General features: G+C 46.5%; 1 protein-coding gene across 4 annotated transcripts in view; it reads right to left on the bottom strand.

The window, feature by feature from the left end:
* The window catches only part of LOC149324964 (F-box DNA helicase 1-like), a 218,746-nt gene that overhangs the window by 36,002 nt on the left and 163,213 nt on the right, over nt 1-19,531 (bottom strand). For all 4 annotated transcript variants that reach the window (XM_089562718.1, XM_089562715.1, XM_089562717.1 and 1 more), the window contains exons 13-15: nt 14,768-14,867; nt 7,893-8,035; nt 6,745-6,811 (exon numbers count right to left, since the gene is read on the bottom strand). In XM_089562718.1, coding sequence (XP_089418844.1) covers nt 6,745-6,811; nt 7,893-8,035; nt 14,768-14,867 — 310 coding nt within the window. The remainder of the gene's footprint in view (nt 1-6,744; nt 6,812-7,892; nt 8,036-14,767; nt 14,868-19,531) is intronic.

The raw sequence follows: 19,531 nt of genomic DNA, 5'->3' as shown, positions 1-19,531 counted from the left end.
AACTGAGCCAGCTTTCCACAAAACTGGAATCTCGGGTGAAGAAAGCATCCAGATGGAACGCAGCGCCATGGTATTAGAGGCAATGATCGCGCACACTCCAATGATTCAGCCGCCCAGGTTAGCTCTACCCCAGATGAGACCAGGTGCGACGACGTGAGCTCATGAATGTTAGTAAGTATGACAATTACAAAAACACAGTCTCAAGCAAAAAAAGCATTTCGTTCAGCATGAAACGGTCAGTGACGACTGACATCAGATCAGTGAGCTAGTGTCAGGAGGAAATGTAACGTTGCCGCAATGGCAGACTATGTCGGACATATGGCATGTTGGCATTAGTGATATAACTGGGATATTTAAGACATAAGTTAAGGGGAACACCAAGCAATGTGAAGAAATTAGCTTACGAATCCATTGCTAGGCCGAAACTCGAGTACGCTGCCGTGGTGTGGGACCCTCACACAAAAAAGGGCATTGCACAGGTAGAAAAAGTTCAAAGGCGTGCTGTGCGCTTCATTCACAATAAATATAAAGCCTCCGAATCTCCATCTCTCCTTATGCAATCAAACCACATAAAACCTCTCAGCATCCGAAGAAAGATAGCAAGAAAAGAATTTTTGTACTGCTTAATTCAGGGAAAGTTTGGCATCTCAGTAAGTCCTTATGTTACTCCATCATCAGCTTGAAAAACGCGACACACACACACAACTACAGCTTAACTCCTCACTTCGCAAAAACAAACTCCCATAAGTTTTCATTTTTTCCGAAAACAATCAGTGATTGGAACTCACTACCGGAAGAGGTTTCTACGTGTGCTCACTTGCAAGAGGCCATTACCAATGTCTTTTAACCACTGAAAATGCCCTTTTGAAACGGCATTTGTGACTATTTTAGATCTGAGGAAGATGTATCTTGGAGTGCTTTTATATCTGCATGCATGAATTTTAAACATGTGTATGTACGTAAGATGCTCTGTAACCATTTCTTGTACTGTTTGCTTTTGCCCTCCCTGCTTGGACCAAAAAGGCCTTCATGTAAATAAACAAATAAATAAATGGCCTTCCATCCGAGGCAGAGAATGGAGGTGCTGGGCAGACCGGGCAGAGCGCTGCGCAGTTGAAAAATGCACCCGATTTGTGTCTGATCAGGTCATTCGAGGAGAGGGAAATGCCACAAGACAAATTCGGATGAAGTGACTGCGAGGGAGCTCATGCAGCCTCGGAGTTAGACGATGCCACGAAGCCGGCAAGCACCTGTCAAGCGGGGAACGGCAGTTTCGAATGTTTGCCCGTGCAGGTCAGGTGCAAATGGCTCCAAGCGAGGCAGAGTAGCAGGAGGCAGGTGCGTGTTTTTCGCGTCGCAAGTTGTTACGTGGAACAGTGCATTTCGTGCCACAGTACGCCAAATCAAGTGTAGCACAACCGGCCGCACTGGTATGGTCAGATGAGACGAGGGCTACGTTCGTACTAGCGCGCCGGAGAGAGCGTGCCCTCAAGTGCGTTGCATGGTCAGGAATTTGGACCTATTGAGAACCAGGACGTTTTTGATCCTGTCGCCACCGGTGCTGAGGCCCCTCCACAAAGCGCCGGAAAAGAAAGCCTAGGTGTCGCTGATGCCCACTTACACATACTTACACGTCGGCTCACTGCGAAGTCATCTGCTTGCAGTGCAGGATACCGGCAGCGTTTGGCAATGTGCCTTTGAGTTCCACTGCGCTCATCGTGTTTTTACTTCGACTTGCCAAAGATGCGTGTCATGCCGAAGTGAATGAATACTTTCATAAAGCGATCTTTTGTTTTCCGCCGTGGATTTCATTGCTGCACGTCGCTCTCATATCTCGTGCTCTTTATCAGACCCATGCGTTTTTTAGCGTGCTGACATGGCACCCATTTTAGAAGCCACGGTTAGTTTCCTGAAACGACGAGCAGCAATTGCAGGCGCATTGAAATTTGTGATATTTGGCCAAAGTGGAGATGCGGCGCTGCTAACAAAGGTTACGCACTTTGCTGAGCATGCGGCTCATGAGAAGGAGAAGATGGCACGTTCACTTATGAGACAGCAAACTGGAAAAATACTATCAACTGTAATTTGCTTTAATGCTTATTTGCCTGAGTTGTTTTTTCTTGTTTCTTTTCTTCTATAATAAAAAAAAAATGAAATGAGTGACACTCAAGCATCGAACAAATTTCAAAATTGCAGCCAACACTATGGGTTTTTTTTTTTTTTCTCACAGCAAACATATTGGACGCCATTTCTAAAAGTTATTTTTTACATCAAACAAGAGCGGACACGGGGTAGATCTAACAGATAATGCTGCCATTCAAGTTAATTGTTTTAAGTTTCAGATATTAATCCTTCTTATGCTAGCTGAAGGTCAACACATATCTTTATTGAGGGACTTGGTAATAGAAATGAAGCCTAGTAAAGAAAGAACTTCATTATGTTGTTTGTCGGTTACCCCTGGTGTGCCTGACACCCTACACTGCGCACATTCTGCATGATGTGAAGAACTTCAATCGTACTGTCTTGTTGATACTTGTTCCAGATGAACAACATTGTAAATACATCTTCTAAAGCTTCCATGAATGCAAATAGCTGGACTGAAGGATACACAAGACCCCTTTTGATAGCAAAAAGCTGTAAAAGAGAAGAGACCCTCCTCAGCGTCTTCAGAAGTTAGACGCTGCTCGAAACGTTCCCGACACTTCGTAACCATCGGCCCCTTCATAAAGAGCCACATGCCCAGCCAGGTAACACATGTTAACCTAGACGTCGCTGGTCTGCTCTAGTTAGACATAGTCACCTAGTTCAAGTAAAACTCTAGTTTGGGCGAGTTGGTTCATGTTTGAAAGAAAAAACTGGTAATGGCGCAAGAAACGGGGACACAGAAGGCACACAAAACACAGGACTGACGCCAACTTGCAACTGGGGTTTATTGCACCAAGCCTGCCTTTTATACCACAACCAAGCCATATCAACAAATGCGTAAACGTTGTACATATCAAACGGCAATTCATGCGAACACTGGCAATAAAGTAACGCTGATCATAACAGAATCTAAACAGAGCTTGGGAAGCCAACTTATTTTCTGGCCAGCAGAAACAATAACAACATCAGCCAAGGCAAAAAAGAAAAAAGAAACAAGGCACTGGGGCATGACAAGTCCACACTAACGAATTATGAAACGCGTGATGAAGGCGAAAAAGAGCAAAAAATCGAACGACTATGAGATAAAACCACATGAAAAAAAGATGACCAACAATAACCCGGAAAAAACATGACCAACAATAACAATAAGGAGGGATGAAGTCTGAAGATAAGCACCTAGCGTCAAGTGATAAAAACTGAAGATCATTCCTGAAGAACAGTCGTCTTAGCGTCTAAGAATCTAAAACTTGTAAAACTCCGAAAGAAAGGACGAAATAAGAGCACAAAACCAAGGGAAAACTGCGAACTTCAAAATACCTTCTATAAAAGACGTCTCGGTGCTGCTAAGAATAATGGAAGGCCTGCTAACGCATTTGTTTCCAGCTTTTTCGATGAAATATGCCTCAACAATTTCTCTCTCAGTTTTATCTTTCCCACTCTTCAAAAATCTAGTTTTCTCGAATTCGGGACGACAATTAGAACAGCTCTTGCAGTGGTCAACCAGGAAGCTTCTTTCGTTGTTGCGCAAGTTTCGGGAATGTTCACTTGCACGCTCATTAAAACAACGACCTGTTTGCCCGATGTAAACGAGGCCACAGCTAAGCGGTATCTCGTAAACCACTTGTGTCCTGTACTGCGTGAACTTTTTTTGGTGTTTTATGGTGCAAGCCAGCCGCTTTTCTCTGTTGGTCATGGCACAAAGTCTTGAAAGCTTACAAGGCGCGGAGAATACAACCTGAACATTATGTCTGCTCGCTACTTTCTTAATGTTATGCGACACCTTTTGAATATACGGTATTACTGTTACTGATGAATGCGATGCCGGCTCCCTGATGCAAGTGAGTTGCTTGAGTTTCTGCAAAAGCATTTCGCAAACCGCCGTAATTAGACAAGGCGGATAACCTGCCTGTTTTAGCCTTTCAACTTGAGTGCGAAAGCTTGTGGACAACATGTGGGGGCAAGATTTGTTGAAGGTAGATTGCAGGGAGTTAGAAACAATCGCGCGTTTCACAAGCTTTGAATGAGCGCTGTCAAATGGTAGCAAGCCTTTCTTAGAACGCGGGTTGTACAGCCAGCAAAGACCTTTTTCCGGAAACGTTAACTTGATATCTAGAAACTGGAGTTGGCTGTCCGTAGGGACCTCCTTGGTAAACGTGAGACCCTGGCCGTGGTTTGAGAAAACGGACACAGTCCTCGTGACGGCAGCGTCTACATCCTGTTCCGGAATGTCCTTCAGAATGACCAAGAAATCGTCGACATACCTGTGTATATGGAAACTACATGAGGGTCACTGATATTTCTGCTGATGTCCGCTCCTACCACTGAAAGGAAGATGTCGCAAAGGACGGGTGCAACAGAAGATCCGAAGCCAGATTCCTTTCTTCTGGACGTAGAACTTTCCCTCGTAGGAAATGGCGGTGGATTTCAAGTAGAATTCTAATAGCGTAATGAAATTGTCAGTGCTTATTCCAGCGGCATTTCGGAAGCAAACTTCTCCTGTAGACAGGGTTTTATCCCTGACCGCTCTTAGGAGTCCTTGGTGAGGAACCGAATAGTACAGTTCTTCCATGTCAATGGAGAACTGTTTTGTCCTATGACGTCACCACGCTTGTACTTGCGAGTTTGGCCTGTGGCGGCGATACCTGTATTTTGGTCCTTGCTCTTTTCTGCGTTACAAGAGCTTTGTTGTCAGTATGAGTGGCGTTTTTGTAATCAGGAGATGGTATTCTGTCGATACAAGCCAGCTTCAATTCCTCCTCAGTGTCCCTTTAAGAGAAAAGTACAGCTTTACCCCTACTAATGTGTCCCAGCTGAATTCAACAATGCTGTGAAAAGACACACACTTTGGCAGGCTTACTTGCAGATTCCACATATTTCTGCACATCACTGCACAGTTCCAGAGCTCTTTCAATGACAGCCACATTCCCAACCCAGTGATGGGCAGCATATTTTTTAAGGGGAACTTTGCGTACCCAACGGGTCTCCTTGCTGGGCCATCCTCAGATAATGCACACAGACTACTCAAGTCCCCACTCACTCGCTGTGATGCCTGCTTTGTGGGCACTGTGTGGAGGCCGCAGGTACCAAAGTCAGGACCCTGGACTTGAACTGCAGAATTTTGAACAACTTGAGGTTCACACCGGGTCCATCCATAGAGATGTGAAGAAAGTGGCAAAGGTTCTAGGGCACTCAACAGTTTTTCTTGGATGTTGCATGCCGTCCCACGCCCGATAAACACAGATGTGTAGTATCTTGTGACCACTTTTTTTGGCAACCAAAATCTTATGTGTATTTCCATTTGCTTCTCTTGCAGGCACTCATTCACAGACTCGCAGAAAAGTGTGACAAAGCTTTCACACCGGTCTATATCTCGTTGCAGCGATGAGAGAAAAAAAAAAGGTCGAGGACTACGACGTCACATAAGCATTCTTCTTTTCACTGCATGAAAAGCCTTTAGCAATCTCACTATCAGGAAACATGCGCTTGAACAGCTCGCCTGTTTCAGACGACGATCTGTAGGAGCAGTGGGACGAGAACAACTTCAGCATCCACAAAATTTCCACATCTGTCACCAGCCGGCTGACCTTGCACGCACTGACGGCATCAGATGACTGCGACGGTGTATCGACAGCTTGTACGTTTGCGCTAGCAGGAAAAGATTCATGCACCGAACCCGCTGCTGCTCCCTTTATACCTGCGCTGTGCTTCCCACTCTTCATATGACTTCTCGAACCACACTCGCCCCCCCCCCCCCCCCCCCCCCCGGCAACCAGGTTGAAGGATTTCCCGCATGGTTTGCATTTCGCTCGGTGCGAATTCGTTGCATCTCGTACCACCCAGTCCTTGTAATCGCTGTGGCTCAGTCACGCACTTTGAATTAGCACTTTCCAGGCATTCTTTCGCATTGCAGAACTGCTGCATGAACATGTAGAGAACTACCTGCAAGCTTGTTTGTGCAAACTCTTCGTGTCTAGTGAAACGCCAACGCACGTAGAACACCAAACAAGCCGAACGGTTGGTGATGGTGACACGGCCACACCTTCTTGGACGGGCGGTTATACCACCTCAATGTTGCTTTAGAACGATGGGGTGCGCACACGGAACAATCGCAAGAAAGAGGACGGGACGGGCCCGTCCCGTCTTCTTTCTTGCGATTGTTCCGTGTGCGCATCCCATCTCCCTAATGTCATATGAACCAACTTGCCCAACAACGCATCCTGCTGAACTACAGCTCAATGTGGCCAGCCATAACATGCATGCACCAAACTTGTGAAATTTCCAAGCATTTTTTTTTTAAATCTACATGCCACGAAAATAAACAATTATCTATTTTGCATGAGTTTTGCGACCTTTTTTAAGTGTAAATAGCGATTTACATCTTAAGAACAAGAGTTTTCAGGGACTTTCAAGGGTTTAAAAAAAAAAAATCAAGTACTCCCAAAGACCTTGAAAATGGGGTTTTCAAATTCAAGGGTTTCAAGGACTTGTGCACACCCTGTGGTTATCGCAGACTGAAGCACATTCTTCTGGAAGTAAGTTCCACTGTTTTAGGAAAAAATGTGGTTGGTGCCAAAGAAGCCCTGGCAGCCCCACCCTTACCCTGGTCGGGCTTGTACTTGAGGTGGTACACGTCCAGAATCTGCTGGAACCCATAGCCGGCAATGCCCTGCGAACAGCAGTGTCAGCTGCTCAGGTCATTTGGGTTTGCTCACTTGTGATCTGAGGACCGCCTCCGCAACAGTAGGCTGAAACACCTCCACATAAGCCCGCTCACTGCACAGACACCAACCGCCCAGCCACACCACTTGTGATTCCTTTCTTCTCCTCCTCCGTGTCACATGTCTGCGTATACTACCGGTTAGGACGCCATGCAGCTGTTAGCATGCACTGAGGGACGAGAGGAGAGGGAAAGCCACTAAAACACTGAAATTGTAATTTGACTACTCAGCATCTACCAAAATGTATTACAGAAATTCTTGCTGACAATATTTGCGAAACGGAGTCCTTTAACATCCTAGGAATACCGCACCTTTATAGAGAGCCCCTGTGAGCTCCTTTTTAAGTTTTTTTTTTGTGTGTGTGTTTCGCCTCTGTGTGTACGGCTGAGGGGGGGGGGGGGGGTGCTCATGCTGGCTCATGCGTGACGCATGATAATGACTTCCTATACCTTGCCATCTGGATGAGATACAGTTAAACCTTCATGTAGGGAACTGCTCAGTATTACAAAGCTCCTTAACTGTGCAATGCAGCTCCCACTAAAGTGAGTGTATCTGTTAACTCAATGTAATGGAGGTGTGGCTGTTCACCTTGATGTAATACACCCTCTGCTTATTAGCTACTGCTTCATTGCTAAAAATTTGGTGGCCAAGCCAGACTAGTTTCACAATGACAAAACAGAAATGGCCGCTATGGGGGCATCTACAATTGTAGCCTTTTGCTTTTGCAGCATATGATGCCTGACAACGCAGGCCCCTCGCTACCAGTCAGCAGCTGGTGGTGCATGGCTGGCAATGACAGAATGAATGACAGCCGGGCAGAGCAGAGAGCGATTGTAGGAGCAGCGGTGCTTCAACACATCTCTAAGACTCTGGAGTAGGCTGCACTGCATGCAACGAACAGGTGTGTCTCAACTTTGCTACCACACCCCGTAGTCAATGCACTTGATCAAATGGTTGACCCCCTTTCTCGGTAGAGGACCTTGAAAAACGCCACCAGGTGCAGGCAAGAGATAAAGTGGCCCCACTTGCCCCGACAAAGGCCCCCCGGACATGGTCGAGGCCCAGCTCAGCATGCCGGCCGTTGCAGACAATGTCGACGGCCATGTTGAAGAGCACCAGGTTGCTGCGAGCGAGCACCGCCACCTGCCCGCTCATCGAGCCCAGCACTGTGTCTAGAGAAGGGATAGAGCACATACAACTTAAAAATACAGCAGTTGCTTACACTGGGCCACAGTCCGCGCCGTCCTACATTACTCTGCTGGCCAATCACAACTGTAAACGAAATCAGCTTTTAAATGTTCGACTACTATATCAAACAATCCATGTATCAAAATTCTAGAGCTCGTAATTCTTTTTCTTGCGATAAGCTTCTTGTTTAGGTAACAAGAAACGTTTAAGCAGTGGACTACTTTTTCATCGTGGAGGAATTCTGTGCGCAGAGGCTGAATGTGGGCGGAGGTTCACTGCAGACTTAAGCTGTATACGACTATAGTCTAGGCCTGTAACCGTAGGCCCCTTTCCAGAGACAAGGGGCAGAGCAACCCAGCTTGGTCTGTCGCCCTCCCAACACCGCTCGGGAACCTTCCTTAACCCAAGGGCTCTTCTAATCGAGAAGCATCTACTGTCTCGTCATCGTCAGAAATTACACCCATAGTGCCGGCTCATTGTCAGGGGCATGTCACCAAAACCTGTCACTCCTCCTGTTTGAAACAGAAAAGGCACAAGAGGAGAAGAAGGAACGTAGGTTGACAGGTGCCAACTACACACTGCACCACTCCCCGCATTCATACGCAGCACCCAGCCGTATGACACAAGCCAGGAAAGCACTCCACAACAAAAGCTACCATCCACAATCAGCACACAGATTACAGGCGAACGAGGTGACTGGCAGGAAAGCACCTCAGTGCAATGAATGGACACATCACCCAAGAAACCGAAAAAGCACCTGACGTGAAAGCTCCCTCACAAAGCAGAAGCGCACGTGTCAAAAGAAAACACGGCACACATGTTCGTTACATTTCTCAGCTCTGTGCATAAACAAAACAAGACAAGTGACAATGGAAAACTGAACTTTTCCATTTGCTTGTTTCTTGCTTTCATGGCCTACTCCGGTGCTTTCAGTTAGGATCCCTGTTACAAGGAAGGGTGACACCAGACAAGCAGTTATCTTCGCGTCTTTGCTGTGGACACACGTGGAACCCTGGAAAGTTGTTTGCATTCTTTTTAAAAGAAATTTGCTCTTACTTCAGTGCGCACTTGTTTCGGAGGGCAGTCGGTTGCAAGAGAGGATGCAGCCATGAAGAGTATAGTATATTATTCAGTCACGGTGCCAGCCGCCCACCATGGAGCCCTACAAGGGGACGGGACGGGAGCCTGCAAGCAAGCCCTGCCCACGCCAGCTGTACACCCCAACTATAACCGAATATGACGCAACTCAGGGTAGTTCACCAGGAAAAAGGAAAATCGAAGAAGTGAGCAGGAGACAGGAGAGTAGTGAGATAGGAAAGTGAAAGATGGAGGGGAGGACAGAAAAAGGCGACTGCCGATTTCCCCCAGTCGGGTCAGGCCGGAGGTGCCGTCTACGGGAAACTGGGGCCCCTCCGCCAAGGGGCCCTAAGGGTCCAAACTCTCGGCATCGGCTCAACCCCCAGGATCCCCTTTTCCCCGGACACGGCTGAGCCACGCACGGCTAAGATGCACTGTTCACCATCCTCCCCCTTGGGGGAAGTCCCTGCGGATGCTCAGGTACCCGTGGTGTCACAACTCACCAACATCTGCACGCTGCAGACTGCGGGGTACACCGAGGAAGGGGGAAAGGGAAAGTAAAAGAAGAGTGAGGGTGCGAAACGAGGCTGATGGTGTCATAATAGAATGAATTGCTTGGGATGTTCTGGCTTATATCGGAAACCACGCTGGGTGGCACTCATCTTGAGTAGATAACGTGCATATGTGGCTCGACTTCACCTCCAGAAGCAATGAAACAAAAAGTGAAAGCACTTGCAGAACGCGCTTTCCGTTTTGGTGGCCTACAGGTCCAATCAAAGAGCGTGAATAACCTGCGAACTATTTTGCCAAGTGGCTGGTGACTTGCAATAGCGACACAATAGGCCAAGATCAATATGTTTGCGCCCACCACTGTAGTGCTTGTTCCAGCAACACTGCTACAGTGAACTGGAATGCTGGTGTTCCTAAGTCGACTGAAACTGCATCGTCTTTTGCCCAAAGCCAGCGAAAAGCACTTTTTCCGCTCATTTTTTCCCTTGCACCTGGCGGCGTCAGCCCGAACTACTGCTCCTTGGAAGGTGTGACGTCTCCCTGCCTCCGTGGCGGCCAGTCCGACCACTTTGCCGTCACGGCGTGCGCCTGCTGCAGCTGCGCGGATAGCGTGGACGCTATGCGCCCCATAGGGACGCGCTGCGAGTGCTGCCGCTTTGTCCGGAGTCATTTGAGCTCGAATTTGATCCACGCGGCTGCCAGAGTACTATTCCGCTAAAGGTTGCAACAGTAGTGCGGCGGGTTAAGGGACACGCCATGTCTTGCCTTCCCAAAAGATGCTAAGCTCTGAACAATGGATCCGTGTGACGCAGCTAGCCTTCGCGACAAACCTTTTTATTGTGGCAATTTAATCAACAGCGACAGCTACATAAATCATTCTCGGTTGCGAATCCTCATCATGCCACTGAAACGACAGAGCCTCAAACCTGACGCTTTGCCGTACATGATGTGATATCCCTGTGGGGAAGACGTTCTTGACGACCTGGAGCCAGGCAGGAGAAAGCGGCGGTTGTTGTTGTTGTTGCCCTCAATAGAGCGGTAATGACAGTCGATAAGCTGTACAGCGCAAGCGCTACATTGTCGTCTTCCAGGTCAGCTCTACGCCGCCTCGCAATGCTAGGTGGCAAGATTCCGTAAAAAGCAGAAAACCGAAAGCACGACAGCCGTGATTTAGCGAACAGGGGACCTAAATATAGGAAAATTACAGGTAACTTATAAAGAGTGCAGTTTACTTAAAATAAAAAAGTGCACTCTGTAGCATATATTGATGCCTATAATTACAGAGAATGTGAAGGCTGAAAATGCGGTAGCATTTATTGTATGTGTATTTTCCTTGCCAAGAGACAGTTCAGAAATATTTTCACTGGCTCCAGTTTTTTCGCTGATTCAAAGAACCTCCAACAGAAAATCATCTCGGATGTGACAGGCAACAGAAATACACATTATAAACTCTCGTCTCACTTTTTCCGAATTTGCAGTACATTCACCAAACAAATCGCCGGCAGGCAATACATATGTGCGCTTGAACAGGTAGAAATATAAATATATTATGTAACAGTGTTTCCATGCAAGCAAGGCAAATAAAAGAAACTGAGCAGATAAGTTCTCATACCCGAGACCATCAGATAGTAACAACGTTGGCTACTTACTAACAGGCCAATACCAGGAGAATCACGCGTCACGTCCCATTTGTAGGAGTTACGCATGCAAGTCTGGCAGCGTAGTAACAATGCTGCAGTCACAAAAACTGTGTGCTGCATAATTTTTGGCTATGCCAATACAGTTAGGTTGGCTGCTTTCATATGTCGAGCACTCACTCCGCTTTTTGCGCTGCTTATGCGTTGTCCTATTTCAAATCTCCCCCCTCACCTCCCCGTCCAGCTGGATCAATTTCTGGGGCAATGAATGAAGTTGATGCCTTTTCTTACCTTCGGCAAAGGAAATCTTTTGATACTGGATTTTAATATGCACAGCTACCACTGCGGGGCGATATGTCATCCTCCAAGCCTACTTTACTCATCGTCACCCGATGAGGCAGCGGGGCTTCCATGAGGCTTCATGACCGTGTTCAAAAAGAATGCATCATGCTAAAACTTGGAGACATGACAAGTATCACTAGTCTTTAGTGATTCGTTCATGTGAGCTTACTACAGTGAAAGCGGAACAAATCCTCAAAAACTATTTCACTTGATACGCATCATGCCTGGGTTGAAAATCGTTTCAGAACAATAAAACTTTGTTGCGTAAGAAATGAGAAATACATTCTCCTGCAGACTTAATGCGATAAGGGTGCGATCGTTTCCTGGCATGGCACCTTCTTCCTAAATTCGCAGTGACTACAATTAAGGAGCAACCCTGGGAATGAGCACTGGTCTATATTCGTGTGTTGCAACATATATCGAGTGAGACAGTACATCCAGAGAACACACTTGCGCTCCAACTTATACACCCCGTTTACGAGTTTCTCAGGTTGGGGCCCGTGGTGCTTGCCCACAGCACATGTGTTTACAATTTCAGCTGCAGTGGTAGTGCAGATGATGAAAACAATTTAGTGGGTTAGGAGCCACATTAGTTCTGCCTTGTTTGTCGAATAAACACTGGACCAATTGGGATCGCCAGTTGCTAACCTGACTAGTCCAACTGGAACTAGATGGAAACCCAACTGGTTCCAGTTATATCTTTTTTTTGCCGGGTCGGAAACTTGGTGGTTGTGATGAAGCCACAGTCAGAAACACCATGTGGGTGAATCTGGTCCCACAGTGAAGGGGCCCAGCAAAGAGTGCACCATTTTAATGCATTTGCGGAGGGTGTGGCCACTGTTTGGTGATGACTGCACACCGCCACAACGCTACCGTCAAAGCTAAGCGAAGCAGGCCATGATGTCAAGGAGATGTGCTGGCATCAGCAGTGACCTTTGTTGGTCAAATGTTTAGGGGAAGCTTGCCGTCCCGGTTAGCTCAATTGGTAGAGCGACTGCTCCGGTGTGGCGGTGGTTCCGGGTTCGAACCCCGGACCAGGACGAATTTTTCTTTAACTACGAAGTTTCTGAGAAAGCTGTATAGCTTTCCTTTGTAGCCGTATGGCTGCGCTTGGGTGGATGCCAATGAGTAATTACTCCCGTATGACCTTTGTTGTGTAGGCAAAAGGTGGCACTGTGCACCTTAGGTATGCTAGGCTTGCCTTTTTCTTACACGTGATTCTTGGTGTCCAGTCGAGCTGTGGTGCGGCTGGTTGAGCCTCAATGCTGAAGAAATGCAGCGGCACAGGTTTCCACAAGTTTACTGTGGTCGGATAGGGGGATAGGGGAACGGATTGGCTGCATGGCTAGTACTGCATTTCTGCATCTAAATATGACCGTGTGCATCTCTTATAATCTGCATGGCTGCTCTTCAGCCGCACACAGTGCAAGAATCGACGACATCTGCAACTCATTCGCACTCTGTCGGGCTCTCATGAAAAGTTTAGTCACGATATTCCCTGTGCGTGTGATCGTCAGCTGAACACAGAGGGCCCTTTTCAGATGCCAATCACCCCTCCCTGGCATCTCTTTGTGCAAAACAGAACAAAACAAAAAACAGCTACTGCCAGTCGCCTTCAGCGTTCATAGGAGCCACTAAGCGCGACGTTCGAAGCAGCACTGTGGCAGTAGTATGTACTACGACACATAGTTTTTTGTTGCTTTTCATTTTTGCAAGCCTGAACAAGTGTCGTTTTAACACTGGTCATAGAAAACGATTCAATGTCACTAGGATATGTGCAAAGTCATGCGGTGTTATTTCCCAGATAACCTGAATTTTTACCACATCAGGTGGATCAGAATTTGGCAAAAAACAGCAAATACCGCTCCTAAAAGCCACTCTGATCAAACAGAATAACGCATGCACTTGAACGCAAACATCTATGCATGCACTTGTGCAGCTCTACCAAAGCCAAAAGCATCCTTGCGGACAATATCGGCGAAGTGAGACCTCAACTCCAGAAATGTCTACTTCATAAGGCAGAATAAAACATTTAAGTTCGCTGCGCCCTCGACAAAGTTCCAAAGAACAGAGAGATCACAATTGCATGCCTTATTCAAAGTAGCTCTAAGACGTCCAGTAATATTCTGCGTACTCCATAGTGAAGTAGCTCAATGAAAACAAGGAGCACATCACAGGGCTTGTCATGCGAAAAATGTGCTTTGCATCATGCATTCTGTTGCACTACTTCCTGCACTTAGCAGTCGGGTATGCTGTATCGGTCCAGAAGCTGAGACAATTAGCTTCCCTATCGACATCGTGCTTACTCGTTTTCGTTCAATAAGTCAACATAGTCGCGCGATTTAGTCGCGGTGTTGCTGCCAACCAGGAGCAGAGAAGGAAGCTGATGCAGCACTCGACCAAGTAATTCCGCCAGGCAAACAGGTTGAAAAGGCATCAACAAAAATGTTTCTGACCAGAAGAGACACACATGCTTTGAAATGGCTGCGTACATGAGTTGGTTTCGAAGGCAGCATTGCTTGGTGCAGTGTAGGCACGTTGCGTTTTTGCTTGCACCCCGTGTCGCTGGCGACTCCAGCGTCAAACATGACGCTTGTCTATAGAATGGAGCACGCTCTAAGGGGTGTAAGTAGCCTGAAGACGGCCAGGAGAAATGCACAGCCAAAAATGCCAAGCCAGGGGAATGCCATTAGCAATATGGATAGGACCGCAGCCCGACTGATCATGACAGCAAGGACAAAAGATGGTGTAGTTCACCAGAGGCATAGGAGGCGTGAGCAAAGACTTGAAAATGACCGACTGATTAGCCACGGGGAAGTGGAGAACACACGCAGCAAGTCTTAAGTGCCCGTATGTGCGGGTGGGAAGCAAGAAGTCACTTTTGGGCCGATGAAGGCCTGGCAAACAGAGCTGCTGCAGAGCGGCCGTTCTGGTTGGCTAGTACGCAAGGAACTGGCACAGATGTGCTCCACATGGTGGGGTGGTGTGGGGCAGAGCATGCAGCTGTTCCTTTGAAGGACACGAAACCGAAAGTTGCTCTGTGTGGCTGCATTACATCTGGCAGATTTTCTGGAAAATGCATATTATTTTCCCACATCCTTTCAGTCATGATGCTCCCCAAACATGGTCGGAACGAAGACAAGGACTCACCAGGGGCCTCCGTCCCTACGATTGTCTTGTCTGCAACGCCCTTGAGGACCTCGAGTGTGCACGAGGCCACGTAGCCAATCGCAGGCCCAAACCTGAAAGACTAGAAGAGCCATCATAGAGTTGGCAAAAATTCCTCAACAAACACGCGCGCCGGCTGTGAGGCACAGCTCGGCCTTCACGCGTTGTGAGTACGGAGGCACTCTCGCTCGTGTTCCATGGCACACAACATGACGCCATTCAAATGCCTTGCACGTGGGGTTGTGTGAACATTTCAAACTTCTGACAGCATCACCCAACTTTTACAGTTCAAACCTGTTAAACGTTCAGAAATGGCGCAATTTCCCGTTAGCCTCAACTTGCAGTATTTCCGAATGGCGCCCACCATACCGTATTTGGACCACTGTGCCATATTTGCGCCATCACATCTAGTCCGACTTAGGAGTGGTGCAATACTTTACACTGTTGGTGAGAGACAAGCTTGATATCAAACTGAAGTGCAGCATGAATGCACTGAGTGTGTCATTAAGTTCAGCATTAAGAAGATAGTATAAACTGGATAGCAGTTGTTTATCGAAAATTTTCATGAAACTTTCTCACTTAAAGAATTCTGCACTTGTATTTTGCATAAATCTCCAGGCTGAGTCCACTGTAAGTTCTTTCAAATAAATTAAGGTTCTTCATGGAAACCAGAAGATGGGTATCCTATGTAATTGGCGCATGTTGCTATTGCATTACAGATACTATATTGTTTTCTTCATATGTTTGCATGTGTGCTTTGCATGTTGTGCTAGAGATACACTCTTTTCAGGTAGCACAGCATGACTGTGGTCACCACTGTAGTGGTTGCCGCCCCTCAGTGTGCACATACTCTGCCTGCAGGCATGAGCAACGGCTTCTTGTTCGGGCTCCCCACGTTGGGGGGCACGGTAATCACTCGTCTCTTCACGCGGCAGAGCAGAACAATCACGAAGTTAACAAGGGAGGAAAGAGCCTCAGAGTTCTTGGTGAAAACAAGTCCTCTTGTCAAAACACCGGCAAGCACCCTGTCTCACGTGTTTTTTTTTTCTTTCTTTTATTTCTGCATTTTTTACGTTTTTAATGCAATTCCATTTTTTTGCCATTCTGCCAGATCCCATTCAATCATGTATCTTTGGCCCTATACACCACGTGTCATGCCTTTTAATGTTCTCCCACCATTTTTATTGTTTTAGCTACATCGTGTTTTCAGTGTTTGTGTCTTTTATCGCTTTTATGACCCTTTACATCATTCCGACGTTTGCAGCAGCTGACGGACGGTGTGACAGTGTGCCTATATATATTATGCGTCTCTTTCACTAAAGGAATCAGTTGTCAGTAGCGCGTTGTCTTGTCCACCTTTCTTGTGAGTGTCTTGTGTTTTGCGCTAACGTTTGTACGCAGAACTATATGCACCTACTAGCCCAGCTACAAGTGTTACTTGAGTACCCTGAGGCTACAGCCTCCCTTGTTCACTTTGGGTTGTCACGATACCCATCAACCGGCTCACTCTCTTCCATGACCTACTGTGGTCACGCATCAATTGATCTATGTGAAGATGTGTAACCTGATATTAAAAATCATTATTTCCTTTTTCGTGGAGTTCATGCCCTGAAGCTGTGTTGCAGCTACAAGGGATGCCACACTGGACACCTGTCACCAATTGATGCCACCCATCTGGGGTCTGTCGCTCAGCAGATGGACATTTCTGCCTTTTGTCGCCAATGATATGTTAATGCTACAGCTGAGATAACACTTGCACCTCATGCTAAGCAGCTGAATGCTTAGCCTCTGCGCCACCACAGCCAGTGAATAAGAATTTGGCTTTCTTTAAAAGTCTTGTGTAGGATTCCAAGCAATTAAGGTACCAGGCACGTATTTTAATGCAGTGCCAATTCTTTCCCTTTCTCTGAATGCCTGGTTTCTGCCTCTTGCACTAGTAGCAGGGCAATCCTGTGTTTACAGGAGGTAGCAAGATTTAGTATGTCAAAGTGGAGGATGCGTCTCATTTTCCTCTCAAGATCGGATCAGCGAGCCAGACAACCCAACCAGAGCATGGTGTGTTGCTGGGCGAGTTGGTTGAGGCACATCTTGTGAAAAACAGCGTTTGCAAACAAAGCACCAGAATGAGAAGGACACAAAACTGCACTGACCAACAACTTTATTTCGGAAGGCAGCCTCTCTCCCTCAATTTGATTCAGTGCATTCTTTTGGTTTCATCCCGTGATGTTTTGTTAGCGTCCACTTTTTACAATGTTTCCCATGTTAAACTTTTCTGTAAAAACTTCTCTGTTATCTCATCTTACGTTTTATCGCCCTTAAGTTTTTATGATTCATTGCTTCTTTTTCGGGATCTGTTGTCTGTTCAATTTCGTTTTTGTGACCACCTTCCCTTCTTGTTTTCATTCTCACCGGCTTCTCAAGTTTTTTGCCTTTATCAGTTTTAACGCTTTCAATTATGTCTTCTTTTAGCCGTGCTGATTTTTTGCATTTTCCACAGGCTTTTCCTGCACCTTTTATGCTGCAGACTGCTCAGCTTTTAGCGCCTTTATCTTTGTCACCCTTCATCGTCATTCGTTTAGCCATGTTGGTTGTTGGCTTCTTTGGGATCTTTTTAGAATTGTTTGTTTACGCTCTCTGTCTTTGTTTCTCACCGCTTTCTTTTATTTCACCCCCCCCCCCCCCTCCCTTCTTTTTTCCTCGCTTGTTTGGGCTGCACTATTGGTTATCAGTGACGCTAAGAGTAGTTGGCCTATCTGCTGGCTCTTTCCGTGCTCCCACTTTGCTGATCTTTGCGCGTGCGCGTCACTCCCTCCGGTTCTGTATAAAAGGTGCGGATCGGCTGCCTTCCGAAATAAAAGTTGTTAGTCAGAGCAGTTGTGTGTCCTTCTCGTTCTGGTCATTTGTCTGCAAGCGCTGTTTTTTCTCAAGATGTAACCCAACCAGGTTGCCAATTGCGGAAGCATTTTAGTGGGTTGCCAACTGAAAGCCTGAATGGTTCTAAAAACAGCTGTTTTCCCATGACTGCGTATTCTTTCTGGCGCAGCTAAGGCGCAACATTGATCAATCTGCCGCTTTTGCAGCAGAGTGGCATGGCAAGATGTAAATGTATCCGAATGGCACCACCACCGAGCAGTGCATGCGTCTGCCACCCGCTCCCAGGCACCGCCTTCGAAAAAAACGGCACCATTCGCTCGAGGGGAATGCCACACCCTTCGCTTGCACCGTCACCAGGGGCAACCTGCGCATGTGCAGTATGGCAGCACTAGGCTAAATCTATTTAAGGGGGGACGAGGGTCTTAAAACTGACCTTCTTATTTGTGGATAGAATGTAATGAAATTTTGCACACAGGTGTGTTTTTCTCTTCTGGTCCCAAACATGTAATCGTAGCTGAGCTGGTGGTCTTGGATCTTACAGAGTCTAGAGTGTAATTAGGTCATTTCTTACGCAGCTTTATAGCCAGTGAATTCCCATAACCAATGTCTTTTTTTGTTTAGGCCACATATAAATAGCAATTTACAATTAGCCTAACGAGTTGCAGTGTAAAGTACTGCAACCTTTTACTCTCAACATAATATATCACGATGGCATGCCTTTAGAGAAAAACGAAGAATGTCACCGGGTATGGGAAGCCTCTGGCTATCAGTTCATGTAAATAAAAGCAACAAAATGCAATGAGAAAGTTCGTTAAAGCTGCGTAAGAAATTACCTAATTACACTCTAGACTTTGTAAACAAGATTTAAGACCACCAGCTCAATTGTGATTACATATTTGGAATCAGAAGAGAGAAACACATCTGTGTGCAAAATCTCATGAGATTCTAGCCATAAATAAAAAAGTTAGTTTCAAGACCCTCGTCCCCCTTAATCACAGGATCCACTGACTGCTGAGTGCAGCTGCTCTTCTCTGCATGAAATTTTCTAAACAAGCACGATGGCACAAAGGGGGGGGGGACTAGCATGAAGTTTAAGCGTGCACATTGCTGGCTAAGTCAGTCATACGTCGGTAGGCAAGGGAGCGTGCAACACAAACGTGAACGTGAAGAGGCACCCTTCATGTTCACGTTGCGCAGTCCCTTGCTTGACAAGCTAGCACAAGACTAGCGGCTGTCATGGGGAGATCGCTGAAAAGCAACAGCTGTGCAACGATGCCATCGCAATGAAGAGCAGCAGTTAGGGGCCCCACATATAGGTGTCACACTCCAAAGATACACAGACACCACATGTAGGTTAGACCCCTAATTTCCAATGGCCACTTGTGCTGAAAGTTGACACAGCTTCACTTAGGCTGACAAAGCTTCGCTGCATTTTCTCTTTTTTTTTATGTTATGGCCTTGCGTGTTCGAAAATTACGTGATTTTGAAAATGCTTGTTGTGCCGTTCAACCTTTTTATGGGCCAGAAGTATTCTAAATAGTCACTTCGGAATTATTCCAGAAAATTACAGTTCACTTCAAATAAGAAAACCACTATCTGCACATGCCCACATAAGATGTAAAGGGCTTCATTTTGTTCCTTTAATGTTGGGTAGACACGTTACCACATCGTCGCAAACTATCACGCTTGACCCTTTTCCATAAACTTTACCATCATGTTCCGCTTCATGACGATTTTTTTCAATCACCTAAATCTTTTTTTTTCCACGTCGCGACCACCCGCTGAAAGTTAAACGCATACCATGCCACACTTCTTCTTTTGCAAACTCTTTCATACCTTGTACTATAACAAAACTTCGTGCTGGGCTACTTG

The sequence above is a fragment of the Amblyomma mixtum genome, chromosome 10 (assembly GCF_055824585.1).
Source record: "Amblyomma mixtum isolate Tamu chromosome 10, ASM5582458v1, whole genome shotgun sequence".
In the NCBI taxonomy this organism is placed as follows: Eukaryota; Metazoa; Arthropoda; class Arachnida; order Ixodida; family Ixodidae; genus Amblyomma; species Amblyomma mixtum.
Note: the sequence above shows the minus strand (reverse complement) of the source record. Positions and strands in the feature narration are given on the sequence as shown.